Source organism: Peromyscus leucopus, chromosome 2 (genome assembly GCF_004664715.2).
Source record: "Peromyscus leucopus breed LL Stock chromosome 2, UCI_PerLeu_2.1, whole genome shotgun sequence".
NCBI lineage: Eukaryota > Metazoa > Chordata > Mammalia > Rodentia > Cricetidae > Peromyscus > Peromyscus leucopus.
Genome location: NC_051064.1, coordinates 146,019,567 through 146,035,875, shown reverse-complemented (window position 1 = coordinate 146,035,875; position 16,309 = coordinate 146,019,567). Strand labels below are relative to the sequence as shown.

Sequence of the window (16,309 nt, the reverse complement as noted above, 5' to 3'; positions counted from 1 at the left end):
TTTTTAAAAGAAGAGGAAAGGAGCTAGGCCTGGGGAGATTGGCTCCGTTAGTAAAGTGCTTTGCGGTGCAGGCGTGAAGGTCTGAGTTCAGATCCCTAGAAGCCACATAAAACCCCGCTATAATCGCAGCAGTAGGACGGTCAGAACTGCAGGCTCGCAAGCCATCTCTCAGACCTGTGGCGTTTCCGGGGGATTCGTGTGCAGTGTACAGCTTACGGAAGTGGGAGCTGGGGAGAGGGCTCACTTGGTGCTTGCCATGTAAGTACAAGGACCTGAGTTCAATCCCCCAAACCCATGTTAGGAAAGCCAGGTGTAATGATGTGCATCTGTGATCCCAGTGCTGGAGAGGCCGAGAGCTCACTGGCCAGCCTAGACAAATTGGTGAACTCTAGGTTGAGAGTCTGTCTCAAAAACAAGATGGGGCAGGGCTCGGTGGTGGAGAGTACTTGCTGCTCTCCCAGAGGACGTCCCTTTCCAGAACCCACGTCAGCGGCTCACAACTACAGTAACTGCAGCTACAGGAGACTCACTGCCCTTTTCTGGCCTCTTGTGGTTATTTGCAATCATGCTCATAAACACAAACACACACATGCACATAGATTAAAAAAAAGATATCTTTTTAAAAGGTGGAAAATAACAGGAAGACACTCAATGTTGATCTCTGACCTCTGTTCTGTGAGCACACATGCACCAGAGCATACACATGTGCACATGCAGGCAGACACACACACACACACACACACACACACACACACACACACACACACACACACAGTTTAAGAAATCAGCAAGATGGCTCACTGGAGCCTGCAGCCAAGCCTGATGACCTGAGTCAGGTCCTGGAACCAGTATGGTAGAAAGAGAGAGCTGACTCCCACAAATTTTCTTCTGAATTCCATGCACACGCCATAGTATGCGCATATACCACCACCACCCACACATACATGTTTAAGAAAGATCTGGTTTGGAGATGGGCTTGTTTCTGGCTCACTTCTGTAAGCCTAGCCCCAACAAGGTCCCTGGAAGCACTTGGTAAAGATTAGTCTACAGAATGAATGAGTGGGTGGATCATGGATGGATGGTTGATGGATGGATGGATGATAGGTGGATGGATAGATGGTTGATGGATAGGTTGATGGATGATAGATGGATGGATGGATGGATGATAGGTGGATGGATGGATGGGTGGGTGGCAGATGGATGGATGGATGGATGATAGATGGATATGGATGGATGAGGTACCTCAAGGAAGGCAGCTGAGAGGAGCTGACTGTGGAGGGCGCTTCAGATAGCAGAAATTACCTCTGCTGAAATGTTCACCTGCTAAGTTCAAGGCCTTGCCCTGGCACTTCCTAGCAGGAAGTGACAGCCAGGCCCTGAGGACTTGATTGTAATGCCTTCTTTCAGATTCACAAAATCCTTTTTATTGTTGTATTATTGGCGACTCAAGAGGAAAACACACCTTGACTTAACACAGAATTACAGGAATTGTCACTTTTATGGCTTCGTTGATGACCAGCAACTGAGAACAGCCTGTGGCATTTACCATTCTTCATCCTCTGTGGCTTTGTTGTGTGCGTTTTAATTGTATATACATTTTAAACACCACAGCCCATTCTGTCGTGCAGAACCTGTTCATTTCTGTTTATCTTCATGTTTACCTTTCCTGTTGCTCCTCATTACTTTCTGTGGTTTCCTGCTTCCTCTGGGACCACTTTCCTTGTGTCTGAAGAACTCTTTTTCGTTTTCTCTGAGTGCAGGTTTGCTGGTAGTGACCTCTGTTTTGTTTGACTGGAGAATATCTTTATTTTATTTTCATTTTTCTAATCTATTTACTTGTGTGGTGTTCCAAACTGGCAGCTATGTTTATTCACTATTTTAAAGATGTCATTCCATTGTCTCACGGCTTCCATCATTTTCTGGAGAGAAGTCAGCTGCAAATCTTCCTTGTTGCTCCATTAGTTTATTAGAATTTTTATTACGCTTGTTCATTTATTTTGTATGTGTACATGTGTGGGCACGTGTGTGTCACTATGTGCATGTGGAGGCCAGAGGACAACTTGCAAGAATTTTTTCTCTTCTTCCACGTATATGGGTTCCAGAACTCGTGTTGTCAGGCTTGGCAGCAAGCTCCTTTACCCACTGAAGCCATCTTGCCTGTCCATTGTTGCTATGGTTTTTCGAGACAGAACTCAACTTGGTAGTCAGGCTGGCTCGCAGAGATGCTTGCAAAGCGTGCGCACCACCGCCCGCCATTGTTGCTATCTTAAAATGACTGTTTTCCCTTTCCTTTTAATTTGTTTATTTTTTTAAAGGTTTATTTATTTTTACTTTGTGTGTGTGTGTTGCCTATATGCATTTGTGTGTGTTATGTGTGTGGTGCCTATATGCATTTGTAGCTAGAGTTTTCCTGCCTGGCCTACAGTCAGGACAAATCTCTCTCATCCGCCAGTCCCACAGCCGCTCAGACCCAACCAAGTAAACACAGAGACTTATATTGTTTAAACTGTTTGGCCTAATGGCTCAGGCTTCTAGCTATCTAGTTCTTACATCTTAAATTAATCCATTTCTATAAATCTATACCTTGCCATGTGGCTCATAGCTTACCGGCATCTTCACATGCTGCTTGTCATGGCGGTGGCTGGCAGTGACTCCTTCCGCCTTCCTGTTCTCTCAGTTCTCCTCTCTGTTAGTCCTGCCTATACTTCCTGCCTGGCCACTGGCCAATCAGTGTTTTATTTATTGACCAATCAGAGCAACACATTTGACATACAGAACATCCCACAGCATGCATTTGTGTGTGTTATGTGTGTGGTGCCTATATGCATTTGTGTGTGTTATGTGTGTGGTGCCTATATGCATTTGTGTGTGTTATGTGTGTGTTGTGCCACCAAGTGAGTGCTAGAAACTGAACCTGGATCCTCTGTAGGAGCAGCAAATGCTCTTAACCATCTTTCCAGCCCTCTTCCCCATAAGACACTCTGTAAATGCTGTATAAATTTATATAGATACAGTAAATGACTGATTTAACTTTCAGCTTTTTTTTTTACTCAAAGAAAAAGTATCTAATTCATCAAAGTAAGAAAGCCAGAGATCTTTTCTTCTTGGCTATTATGTGTGAGGCTAAGAAAATTAAAAAAAAAAAAAAAAAACTGTTGAAGTGTAATTGGCACACGACCAACCGTATATACTTACATTTTAGTCTTGACACATCTACTGTCAAGATTGCGAATTTCCCAGTACATTTCCTTATGTCCACTGACAACCATCTCATCCTGCATCCTGCTTCCAAGCTGCCTCCCAGCCCCAACCCTAGCAGTCACTTTCTGGTTTTTTGTTTGTTTGTTTGTTTTATATAATTTTATGTGTATGAACATTTGCCTGCCTGTATTTAAATACACCACATGCATGCAGTGCTCTAAGAGGCCAGAAGGGGGCATCAGACTCCCTGAAACTGGACAACAGCCAGCTGCCTAGCGGGTGCTGGGATTTGAACCCAGGTCCTCTGCTAGAGCAGGCTGTGCTTTTAACTGCTGAGCCATATCTCTAGCCCCCACTTTCTGCTTTCTACCATCATATATAGACATTCTTTTTCTAGAATTTTGTATACGTGGTATTCTAGGTTCTCCTTTGATGGGACTCATTCATTCCTTCTAGCTAATTTGAATGGTACCTATGTTTTACCGTGTTTGAACAGTTTACTGTTGAACATGGAATAGTATTGGAGATCGTATTTTGTTCATCTGTTCACTCATTGGTGTTTGTATTGCTTCCAGGTGTTAGTGTATAAGTCTTTGTAGGGACAAAACCTTTTTGCCTTAGAGAAAAGCCTCGTAGTAAAATCACTGAGCAATAATGGTGGGCATATGTTTAGCTTAAGGGACTTCCAGAGTTTTCCAATTGGTTGTACCACTTTGTTTCCACCAGTGGTGTGTGAGAATTCCAGTTCTCCCACATCCCCGCCAACACTTGCTGTGGGGTTCTCACTTGCCCCAGTTCTCCCACATCCCTGCCAACACTTGCTGTGGGGTTCTCATTTGCCCCTCTGTCACTGTGATAAACAGCAACCCTAACCAACATGGGGAGGAAAGGGTTTGCTGGATCTTTCTCTTCCAAGTGGCAGTCCACTATGGAGGGAGCCCAAGAAACTGGATGCAGGAACTGAAGCAGAGGCCATGGAGGAACACAGCTACTGAGTTGCTCTCAGGCTCACATTCAGCTACTTTTCTTGTAGCTCCCAAGACCACCTGCCCCGGGGTGACACTGCCCACACTGGACCCTTCCACACCGACAATCAAGCAAACACCCCACGGACTTGCATATGGTGACTCTGATAGAGAATTTCCTCAATTGAGGTTCCCTCCGACTCTGGTGTGTCAGGTTGATAAACCAGTACATATAGAGTGTGCCATTTTAAAACTATTCTTAATTTAGAAAGAATGGGAGGAGGGACGGAGGGAGGGAGGGAAGGAGGGAGGGAGGGAGGGATGGAGGAAAGGGAGGAAGGAAGGAAGGAAGGAAGGAAGGAAGGAAGGAAGGAAGGAAGGAAGGAAGGAAGGAGGAAGGGAGGGCGGGCTATTCTTAGGCGTGTGGCAGCAATCCCAATGGCTTTGGTTTGCATTTTTCTAATGAGTGATGATGTTGGACATCTGCTTTACCTTTCCAAAGGAGGAAGGATGTATTCAGCTCAGTCTTTGGCTTCTTCTGGTCCCATTGGTTTGGGCCTGTGGTGTGTCAGAGCTTTGTGTTGGAAACCCATGGCAGCAGAAACTGCTCACCTCACTGTGCGGAGCCAGGGGCTCATGAGCCATCTAATTTCTTTGGTGAACTATTGATGCAGATCTTGTGCCCATTTTAAAATAACATTTGTGTTCTTTGAGAACTTCAGACATGTATATAATGTGTTTTGATCACATTCTCCTCCCACACCTCTCCTAACTCCTCCCAGATCCAACAACAACAACAACACAACACACCAACAACACACACCAACACCGACAGCAGCACACACCATCAGCAACAACAATACTTCCACTACCACCACCAACAGTAACCACAACACCTCCACCACACACCACCACCAGCAATAACAATACCTCACCACCACCACCACCACCTCCACCACCACCACCACCTCCACCACCTCCACCACCCACCACCACATTATAAAATGTCCTTGTCATTTTATAACCTAGTGAGACTAGTTTGTGCTGCCCATGTACTCGTGGGTATGGGGCCATCCAATGACCACAGTAGACCTCCCAGGGGTCACACTTTTAAAGAAAACTGACTGTCCTCCCCCAGAAGCCATCAACATCCATATCTGCTTAGCTAGGGATGGGGACTCATGAGCCCTTCCCACTTCCAAGCTGGATTGCTGACTAGCTTGATGTCGTACAGCCCCCTGCAGGTAGACAGCTGCTGTGAGTTCCTAGTGTAGAGTTCTATCATGTCCAGAAGATACTGTTTCCCTCTGGTCCTCCTCAACGTCTTGTCATGTACAGACTTTTCATCTGTGCTGAGAGTGCCCAGCAGTTAAGAGCACTTGTTGCTCATGCAGAGGACCCACATGGCAGCTCATAACCATTTGTAACTCCAATTCCAGTGGATCTGGCGCCCTCTGTGGCTGCCATGGGCACTGCACACACATGGTGCCCATACCTGCATACAGGCAAACACACATAAAATAAAAATAAATCTTTTTTTTAAATCTTTCCAACCCTCTTTCTCTACCTTCCCTGAACCTTGGGGATGGTGTGTCCTGTTTGTGGCTGGGCACTCTACAAATGTTTATTCTCTGTGCTTTAACCGAATGTGAGTTTCTGTGCTAACCACTGTCACTTGTGCCATTTTTTTTTTTTTTTTTTTTTTTTTTTTTTTTTTTTTTTTTTTTTTTTTTTTTTTAGTTTTCCATTACATGACATTCATTTTGAGCTCACTTTTGAGCATGGAACAAGATCTGGATTGAGGTTCATTATTTTTACATGGGCATCTGGTTATCTCGGTGTCATTTGTTGGAAGGGTTCTTCTTTGTTGAATTGCCTTTGTACCTTGGACACAAACTTACTGTCTACGTGTGTGTCTGTTTTTGAACCTTCTCTTCTAGTCCATGGGGCTGCACTTTAGAACTACACAGCCATGATTATCATAGCTTCATACCAAGGTTTGATTTTGTTTTGTTTGTTTTTCCCTCAGTGCTAGGGGTTGAACCCAGGGTGCTGCACATGCTAGGCAAGCACGCTACCGCTGAGATGCATCCTGAGACAGGAGAATGACAGTTCAGCCTGTGTGGCAGAGTGAGTTCAAGTACAGCCTGGGTAATTTAGCAAGACTCTGCCTCAGGTTTAAAAAAATAAAAATAGCTGGGGCTGTAGGTCAGAGGTAGAGAATGTGCTTAGCAAGTATGAAGCCCTAGGTCCAATCCCAAGTGCCAGGAGACTGAAAAGTCTGCTGGGCTCTTGCATGTGATTGACACCTTCAAACACTGCATCTTTGGACCCGTGAACATGGTATGTCTAATGTCACTTTACTTTCTTTTTTTTAAGTTTGTAATTTTATATTTATGTACAGAAAACTTAGCAGTGTACACTAACTCAATTTAGTGGCGAGTTCTTTGGCCTTTGCCTTTTCCAGCTTGGCAATCCGTCCCACAGATTTAGGACCCAGGACGTTGCCTCCCCAGTGGCGGCGGATCTCATCATATCTGTCGCTGTAATTGATCCTAATAGCGTCCACCAGCTTAGCCAGAGCACCCTTGTCTTCCGAGTTAACCTGTGTGAAGGCAACTGTGGTGCATGTCTTCCTGTGGACTGGCCGCCCCAGTCTGGCCTTTCCCTTGATGATGCCGTAGGGGACCCCCATCTTTCGGCACAGGGCAGGCAGGAAGACCACCAGCTCAATGGGGTCTACATCGTGGGCAATCACCACCAGCTGAGCCTTCTTGTTCTCCACCAAGGTGTGACTGTATTGATCCCCGCTCGGAGGACCAGTGGTCTCTTAGTTGGGACGTCTCCTTTGCCCCTTTCTTCTCAGCATGGGCCAGCAGCCTTTGTTTCTTCTCCTGCTTTGCCTGCACTTGAGGCAAGCTTAAGCAGCTGGGTAGCTGTTTGCCGGTCCAGGGCCTGGGGGACCGGTTAATGGCAGGAGGTACTTTGAGCAGCTTATAGAGGATGGCCCTCTGCCGCTGCAGCCTAATGTAGCGGGGCCATTTGACGAAATGTGTGAGATCTCTTTTGGGCTGGATGTCCTGCCCAATGCCCAAGTTCTTAGGCCTTTTCTCAAACAAAGGATTCACCACCTTTTGGGCTCCTGTTTCTTCCCCTTGGCCTTCTTTCCCTCGGGCATCTCGCTCGGCTGGAGGAGAGAGAGTCGTGTCACTTTTCATTTCCCTCTAAGCAGCTCCTGCTTTCATGCTCCTATGATAATACAACTTTAAAACTTATTCTCCAGCTGTTAATTTATACTTTAAATTTATAGTGTCCTTCGTGTGTAAACTTAGGGTTTTGGTTGTTGCTGCTTGTTTTTTTGGCTTTATTTTCCACACAGATAAGCTTGTGTTATACTGATGAGACAGAGCTTCATCTTCTTTTCCGATAGAGATGTGTTTTATTTCTCGTTTTCTTGCCTGATTGCACTGGCTAACATCATCAGAACCTAGTGCTGAATAGATGGAATGGGGAAGTTTTTTTTCTTCTGGATGAATTATTTCTCATGCTTTTGTTTTCATCTTATCTTTTTCAGTCCTAACTCTTAGCGGCTACTTTAGGATTTGTAGTATACCTCCTTAAATATCGCAGTTTGTCTTTGGGATGGTACTATTCCATAGTCACAGCCTTCTGAGCTTCCAGTGGCCTCTATACACTGTGGGCCACGTTCTGTGTCGTACGAACCCCACACAACCCTATTAATTTTTAAGTGGCCAGTTTTTCTTTTGTAGAGATAACGAAAACGCTGCATTTCTTACTCTTGACATTTCCATTTACAGTGCAGTTTATCCTGAGTGCAGATCCTCCTTCCTGCACACTCTCATCCCCTTCTGCTTGAGGGCCTCTCAGCATCTCAGTAATGTGGGTGTTGTACCAGAGGTCATTGCAGTCTGTGTATCTGACAGAGTTTTTTGATTTTGCCTTTGCTTTTGAAATGTATTTTTGCTGGGTATAGAATTCTGGGTCAGGTTTCCCAGAGTGTCTGGGGATGCTGCTCGGCCGTTTTCTGACTTTCGTCATTTCTGACTAGAAATCTGCCATGGCTCTTCTCTTTCTTCTACGGTAGGCCACATGTCCTTTCCCTCTGTCAGTTTCCATCTCGACGAGAGTGTCAGAGCGGTTCAGTTAGAACGTGCATTGTTGTCCATTTAGTTGTTTGGTCTTTGGAGCTCATGGTTCAAGCTTCTTGGATCAACAGGTTCACAGTTTCCATCAAGCTTGAGGAAGTTTCCGGCTCCTTGAGAGTCTAGTAACTGATGCGTGAGGCTGTTCTGAGTCCAGCAGCGCTCTCGAGGCATCAGCCCTGGAAACCACAGCACCTACTTATTTCTTATCTCAGAGGATCACAGTCCACTGTGGTCTGGTGTCCAGAGTCCCATTTCATGTGTTTTCTCATAATTTAAGTTTATTTTTAGATTGATTTGTTTTTATTTCATGGGCATGGATGTTTTACCTACGTGCATAGATGGTGCACAAAGTGAGTGCTTGTTGGAGCCCTGTAACTGGGGTTATGGATGGTTGTGAGCCACCGTGTGGATACTGAGAATCAAACCCAGGTCCTCTGTAAGAGCACAAGTGTGCTTAACCACTCAGCCATCTCTCCAGCCCTTTTTTTTTTTTCATATTTTTGTGGCTGCAGTCCAGATGTCAACTGCTGCTCTGTCGATGCTGGAAACATCACTCTTGGTTGCATTTTGAAGCGGTTTGGGTGCCGGAGAGATTGCTCAGTGGTTAAGAGCGTGTAGTACTCTTCCAGATGACTCAGGCTCAGGTGCCAGCATGCACATCAGACTGCTCACAATCACCTGTAATTCCAGGTCCAGGGATCTGATGCCTTCCTTGAGCCTCTGTGGGTACTCACATATACATAGAGCACACACAGAAACATCCACACAAATAAAATAAAAATAAATATTAAAAATATAGTTGAGGGGGTTAGGGATTTAGCTCAGTGGTAGAGCACTTGCCTGGCAAGCGCAAGGCCCTGGGTTTAGTCCTCAGCTCAGCTCTGGAAATATATATATATATATAGTTGGGGATGGCTGGGTATGGTGATGTACCTTTAATTCCAATATTCACAAGGCAGGAGTAGATAGACTTCTGTGAATTCAAGTCTAGCTTGGTATACGTAGCAGCTCCTAGCCATCTAGGGATACATAGTGAGACTCTGTATCATGAAAATAAAAATAAATAAATAAAATACAGTTTGGGGGTGGGGAGATTGCTCAGTGGTTAAAATATTTGTTGCCTGAGTGTGAGGACCAGAGTTCGGATCCCCAGAAGCCACATACATGCCGGGTGGCTATGACAGCCTACCTGTAATTCTAAAGCTTGTAAATTTGAGATGAATCCCCAGAGCAATCTGGCTAGCCAGATTAGCGGTGTCAGAGAACTCTGGGTTCAGTTGAAAACTCTGCTGCAATGAATATGGCAGAGAGCAATCAAGGAAGAATTTCTACATCAACATTGGGTTTCCACACCCGCATAAATGCAAGTGCGCGCGCACCTGCGCGCGCGCGGCGCGCGCGCACACACACACACACACACACGAACAGGCATATACATACCACAGGCACATCCACATGGGAGAAAACAGTTTGATCATCCTGGTTGGTTTTCCTTTGGAAAATGACTTGTAGTGAGCACACACTGAACAGCAGTGTAAAACGGGGTGATCTGGAGCCGGTTTGATTGACTTTAGATTCTGCTGTGGACCGTTGAGAACTAGAAGGTTACAAAGGAGCTGATTGTCACTGATTGTTATCTGTGTGGAATGGTGGATCTCAACCTCAGCTGTACGTTGAATCACCTGGGAGATTTGGGGAAAAAAAAAAAACCACTTGATTCAGCTCCACCCAAGAAATTATGATTTAATTTGCTTGGCATCTGGCCTAGATGTCAGGATTTTTGGAAGCTCAAGTAATTTTAACGAGCAGCCAAGGTAAAGAGCCACTGATGAAGGGCACAGCCCCGGCTCTCAAGTGTCCACAGTCATCTTCAATCCCCTTCTTGTCTCTCCTTTCTCCTCGGCCTCCCTCCCCCAGCAAAGTCCAGGTCCTCTATGGGGGGACGGACCTCTTCGACTATGAGGTGCGCAGGACTTTCAATAATGACATGCTCCTCGCCTTCATCAGCAGCAGCTGCATCGCTGCCCTTGTCTACATCCTCACTTCCTGCTCAGGTACGGCATCCCAGAAGGCTCATGTAAGCCAGTGCCTTCTCTCCCTGCAGCATGCTCCCTGTTCAAGGGTACCGGGATAGCCTCGAATCCAGCTTGTCAGCACTGGGCCAAATGGTGCTCGGACACCATGACAACTTTGTGTAGGGGCATCTGGGACATTTTTAGACTGTTCTTGATTATTCAAGGGCCTACTCTGTGTACCACATCAGCTGCCCTTTTGCCCACAACTTATCTCCCTACCACCACCACCACCTCCTCACATGTACCAGCTGCCTCTAACTGCTGCATGTATACAGTAGGTATGTGATTGCCCAAATGAGCAGAGGTAGAAAACTGGACAAGGCATGCAATCACTCACGCAGCAAATATTAGTTGGGTGCTAGATATATGCCCAATGTTCTGACTCACCAGGATCCAGTGGTGAACCAGACAGAGGTCCTGCAGAGCGGAACCTCCAATCTCCTCAGGTGACACACAACATAAAACACTCACGATTCTCTCCTTGTATGTAAGGTTGTCTGGAAGAGGTCCTGTAGGCAGCCTGACCTCAGATGCTTTCATCTGCCACCCAGGCCTCCTGCCCAGCCCCTTCTCTGGGAATGAAGGGCTTCAAATTCTGCAGATTGTCCCTACACCTGACTGGGAGCAGACGGGGTGGTGCAGGGGCCCAGGATGAGGGGCTGAGGTCAGGGTTACTGAAGGGGTCTGTGTCCTTCTGTGAGGGCCCTCCCATGACCCTTCTGCTCCTCCCCCTGCCCAGTGTTCCTGTCCTTCTTCGGGATTGCCAGCATCGGCCTCAGCTGCCTGGTGGCACTCTTCCTCTACCATGTGGTCTTTGGCATCCAGTACTTGGGCATCCTCAATGGAGTGGCTGCCTTTGTGATTGTGGGCATTGGTAAGTTGTCTCCCACCCACAGCAGAGGACTCCCACTTGAGAACTCTGCCCCTTCCCCGAGAAAGTATTCTGGGTAATGATGAGGGTGGGAAGATGACTAAGTTTTGGAAGAAGGGTGGGTGGGGCCAGGAAGCATGATGGGTGGGGCTTGGAGACAGTGAGTGGGGACCAAGGAACATGGCAGGCGGTGTTCCATCTCAGTGGGTGGGGCTTGGAGACTTAGTGGGTGGGGCTTGGAGACATTGGGTGAGGCCAAGGAGTCTGGAGCCAGTCAGATAGGCCAGAGCTGAGCTGCCAGACTGTCCTGCACCTGACCTCAGGCACACAAGTGGGACCTGAGCTGAACTGCCCTCTGGCTGGGCCTCCCTCCTGCAGGTGTGGATGATGTCTTTGTGTTCATCAACACCTACCGCCAGGCCACCCACCTGGAAGACCCCCAACTGAGGATGATCCACACCATCCAGACGGCAGGCAAGGCCACCTTCTTCACCTCGCTGACCACTGCCGCTGCCTATGCAGCCAACGTCTTCTCCCAGGTGGGAAGCCTGCCCGAAGTCCCTGTCCTGGCGTCCCATCCGTCCACACATCCCTGACCCCAGCACCGTCATCTCAAGGCCCTTGCTGTGACTCTGTCGTCCATTTCTGTGACTAACGACCCATTCCCAAACCAAGTGGGACGGTTCCAACAGTGCAGTTAGTTATTGGTGCCCGTGAATAGGCACTCCGCCGCAGCCCTGGGGAAACGGGCATTTTCTGAAGTTCTTCACCATCTGATCTTAACAACCCAAGACAAAAAAAGTACAGTCGCCATCTCTGTTTTCCTAGTGCAGAAACCAGGGCCCAGAAAGGTAAAGTGACTCTCAGGGCCACGGCTGGTGACCCCAATACAGACTCCCTGACCCCGCCTGAGCTCGCTCTCCTTGCCACTGCATGCTCCATTTTGACCTTTTGTACAGTCGGTCAGTCCATCTGTCTCCCTCTCTTTTCTCTCTTCTCTCCCCTCTCTCCCCTCCTCTCCCCACCCCCACTCTCGCTCCCATATTTCCGAGTGGGCTCTGTGTACATAGGAGCACATCTTTTAGAGACTTCGTGGCCTGGCCCCAAAGCTCATGTAAACCTCTCTGGGCCTCAGTTCCTCAGTGGATTATTCTGGAGCTGAAATGATCAGGTGGTGAGGTGGTTTCACAAACTTCAGATCTGCCTGCTGATTGGCGAGGGTTTCCTCCAATCACCACAGCCTTGGACAGGTCCCTGTGGGGTTTCTGGGACTCCTGTCTCCTGCTTCCACTGTTGGGCACCAATCTTCCCTTCGTCCTCATCAACCTGCAGCCTGGTTTTGAGGGATGTGTCTTAACTTGGGTAATGGCCACACCAGAGGCTCCCTCTGGGCTGGGTGCTGTTCCCAGCTGGCTGCGGGCAGACCAGAGCCTCTGCCCTCGGGTGGAGCAAGTTCTTCCTCTGCTGCTGTGTCCAGCAGAGCTCCCGGTGTCTGGCTTCCTGCAAGCTCAGTACTGCTGTCCTGCAGCCAAACTGTTCCTACTTCAGCCTGGACAGACCCAGCTCTGGCTGCCTCTGGCCATGGAGACAGCCAAGCCTGACCACCATCCTCTTCTCCATGCGTCCTGGCTGCAGATCCCAGCTGTGCATGACTTCGGCTTGTTCATGTCTCTCATTGTGACCTGCTGCTGGCTGGCTGTGCTCTTCACCATGCCTGCAGCCCTGGGCCTCTGGAGCCTCTACATGGCACCTCTGGAAAGTTCCTGCCAGAGCAGGTGAGTGGCCTGCACCCTTCACACCCTGAGTAGCCACAAGACCCTGCCTCTCTTTCCAAAGCCTCTGGGCTTCTGTGTGCTCAGTCCTAGGCTAGGCGGGGACATGGAAGGAGCAGCTGCCGTCCAGCGTCAGTTCGTGGTCATGTGAACAGGAGCTGGGCATACTCATGCATGTCTTTAACCACCATTCCCCTCAAGGACCCATGGACCTGTGTCCTCCTACTATGCCTTTTATGCAAATGAGGAACCTAACCTAGGGCATAGGGTATCATAGGGCAGCTTTCCCACCTGCTGTGACCCTTTGTGTCCCCAGAGGAAGAGTGGCAGCTGAGGGTAGATGGCTTGCTTCAGAATTCAGCACTGGCTTGTCAGTGGTACCTTTCCTGAGAGGCAGGAGCAGCCGTGTGTGCTGCCTGGGCTCATGCGATGTCCGGAGCGTGCGCCGCCCTCTCTGGGGGGCCGCGACTCCCAGCCTCATGCCTGTCCGCTGCCCTCCATAGCTGCCACCAGAAGTGCGGCCGCAAGAGCTCCTTGCATTTCCCTGGGGACCTGTTTGCAGCTCCAGAGCGGGCTGGGGGTGGCCCTGCCCAGGGCCCCTACCCTACCTGGATGATGACATCCCCTTGCTGAATGTCGAGGATGAGCCAGGTAAGAGCTGGCCAGCCTGACTGGGGCTGGCCTCCACGGGGACATTCAAAGATAGGCTGGTCCCAAGGGAGCCAGGCCAGATGGCCTGTGGGGACCCTGCCCAGCATGTGGCCTTCCTCAGTGCAGGTGCGTGCGGGCTAGGGCAGGCTGAGGCCCAGACTTTGACTGGCTACCACTCTGCCTGGCAGTGTCTCTGGAGCTGGGAGACGTGTCGCTGGTGTCTGTGCCCTGTGAGGGTCTGCAGCCCGCCCCCGACGGGAACAGCAGGGGCCAGCTCCTCGCCCAGCTGCAAGAGCTGTTGTACCACTGGGTCTTGTGGGCAGCTGTCAAGAGCCGCTGGGTGATTGTAGGTGAGTGTGAGCAACTCCCTTCCTGCCTCCTTACAGCTCCATCGCTACACGGGCGTGAAGGCAGACACCCCCCCACACACACACACACCAAAACCAACCAACCAAACAACACCAGCAACAAAAATAGAAAACAAACACCAGGTGTGAAGTGGCACTCAGAGGCCTGGGCAGGACCTCCTCTCTGCCTCCTCCTCCTCCTGCATAGGCTGCCCCTGGGCCTCCTCAGCCACCGCTTCCAAGCTGCCGTGTGCCAGGCAAGAGGGCAGAGTCCTCATGCTTGGCCCTGGAAGAGACTAGCCTGGCTGAGTTTGAACCCTGGTTCTGCCCTGTGTGACCTTGCCTGTGCCCGCCAGTCTAACACTTGAGAATGAGGGTGGTAACAGTGCCTAGGGTCTAGGGCGTAGCTCAGTGGTAGAATGCACGTTCTGGGCCTGGGTCTAGTAAGACAGCTGTAAGGAGTGTGACGCATTTATAAAGGTCTTAGCCGGGCACAGGCGGGCCCAGTGCTCAGTGTACGTATGAGAAACCATCGCTGTCTTCAGTGGCCCATCAGAGCTACTGCAGAACCAGCTCTTTGGAGACTCTCGGATGCTCTGAGACACTAGCTAGCTGTCTTAGTTAGGGTTTCAGTTGCTGTGAAGAGACACCATGGCCGTGGCAACTCTTATAAAGGAAAACGTTTAATTGGGGTGGCTTAGAGTTTCAGAGGCTTAGTCCATTATCATCAATGGCAGGACACAGCAGCATGCAGGCAGACATGGTGCTGGAGAAGGGACCTACATCTTGATCTACAGGTAACAGGAAGTGAATTGTGTCTACACTGAACGTAGTTTGAGCATAGGAGACCTCAAAGCCCACCCTCACAGTGACACACTTCCTCCAACAAGAGCACACCTACTCCAACAAAGCCACACCTCCTAATAGTGCCGCTCCCTAGGAGATGATGGGCACCAGTTACATTCAAACTACCACACTAGCCCTTGTGGAGGTGTGTCAGCTTGTAGCTTACCGCCAGGCCCCAGCCACTCCACAAACATGAGAGCTATCCCTGCCTCTCGTGGGACCATCCCTGTCCCCTCCCCTGCTCTCCACACTGAGAGTGATTCTGCCAGGATGGGGTGCCAGCCTCAGCTCTTTCACGGGGCATCATCTCACAGGGCATATTTTCCTCACAGGACTCTTCGTCTCCATCCTCATCCTGTCCCTGGTGTTCGCCAGCCGGCTCCGCCCCGCCAGCCGGGCCCCACTGCTCTTCCGGCCTGACACCAACATCCAGGTGCTGTTGGACCTCAAGTACAACCTGAGTGCCGAGGGCATATCCTGCATCACCTGCTCAGGTGAGGATCCCCGCGGGCTGAGCTCACTGCCTGTGGTGTCTGAGCCCACTGTTGGCCTGAGAGATGAGATAATGCAGGGGTGCAGTGAGCAGGAAGGACAGACGTCCTGGGCTTGGGGTCCACATTACCAAGTCAGGGACAAGCTGTTACAATAGCAGATAGGAGCCTTTCTGGAGGAAGGAGAGGATGCTTTGTAGGCATGGATATCCTGGAAGGCTGCCCAAAGGTGGTGTCCAAGCAGATACTTAAAGAATGAGAGTCATCAAGCTAATAGAGCTGGGGAGGGAAGGAATGGGTTAGACCAAAGGAGAAGAAGAAGGTCAGTCAGGCCAGGTGGGCAGAGGAAGGGGGCTCTAGGCTGAGGGCAGTGGCGGAGATGGGGTAGGGCAGAGCCTAGTCTGAGAGGGGTGGCTGCTGGAGCTGACACTGGTCCGTGTGTGGATGGGAGGAGCAGGATTCTGGGGGGAGTTGGGTTGGTGGAGGGGGGCAGGAGGCTGGCACTATCTCTGGAGGGGACATGGAGGAGCTAGGGAGTCACTGTTTTAGGAGTGATTTGGTACCTGTACGTGAAGACTCCGTCGGTGTTGAGATGAGCAGGATCGGGAGGAGTGGCTTCCACGGTATCTGGTCTAGGCTCTTACTCAGGGCAGGGAGACTGCGGGTGGGGCAAAGGTCGGCAAGGGTCAACCCACTCTGCCCGGGTGGGCGGAAGCACAGTGAGAGAGTGCTTAACTGAGCTGAGTGCCTGCAGCTCGGGAGAGGAGCCCGGCTGCCACTGCTGTAATTGCCTTCACTTAATTAGGGCGTTGTTCCCATTAACCCAGCCTTCCCTCTTGGTCATGGCATGAGCTGAATGCGTGATAGCAGACTGGAGCCCTGACAGGTACCCAGAGCCCTGCGTCTCACAGTCAGCCCCAGCTC

General features: G+C 49.6%; 1 protein-coding gene and 1 pseudogene across 1 annotated transcript in view; one reads left to right on the top strand and one right to left on the bottom strand.

Annotated features, from left to right (window-relative positions):
* Positions 1 to 16,309, top strand: part of Disp3 (dispatched RND transporter family member 3) — a 56,364-nt gene that overhangs the window by 20,079 nt on the left and 19,976 nt on the right. The window contains 8 exon segments of the mRNA XM_028893617.2: positions 10,250 to 10,386; positions 11,147 to 11,281; positions 11,657 to 11,817; positions 12,914 to 13,053; positions 13,554 to 13,648; positions 13,651 to 13,701; positions 13,890 to 14,051; positions 15,227 to 15,388. Coding sequence (XP_028749450.1) covers positions 10,250 to 10,386; positions 11,147 to 11,281; positions 11,657 to 11,817; positions 12,914 to 13,053; positions 13,554 to 13,648; positions 13,651 to 13,701; positions 13,890 to 14,051; positions 15,227 to 15,388 — 1,043 coding nt within the window.
* LOC114709648 lies at positions 6,548 to 7,570 on the bottom strand (annotated as a pseudogene).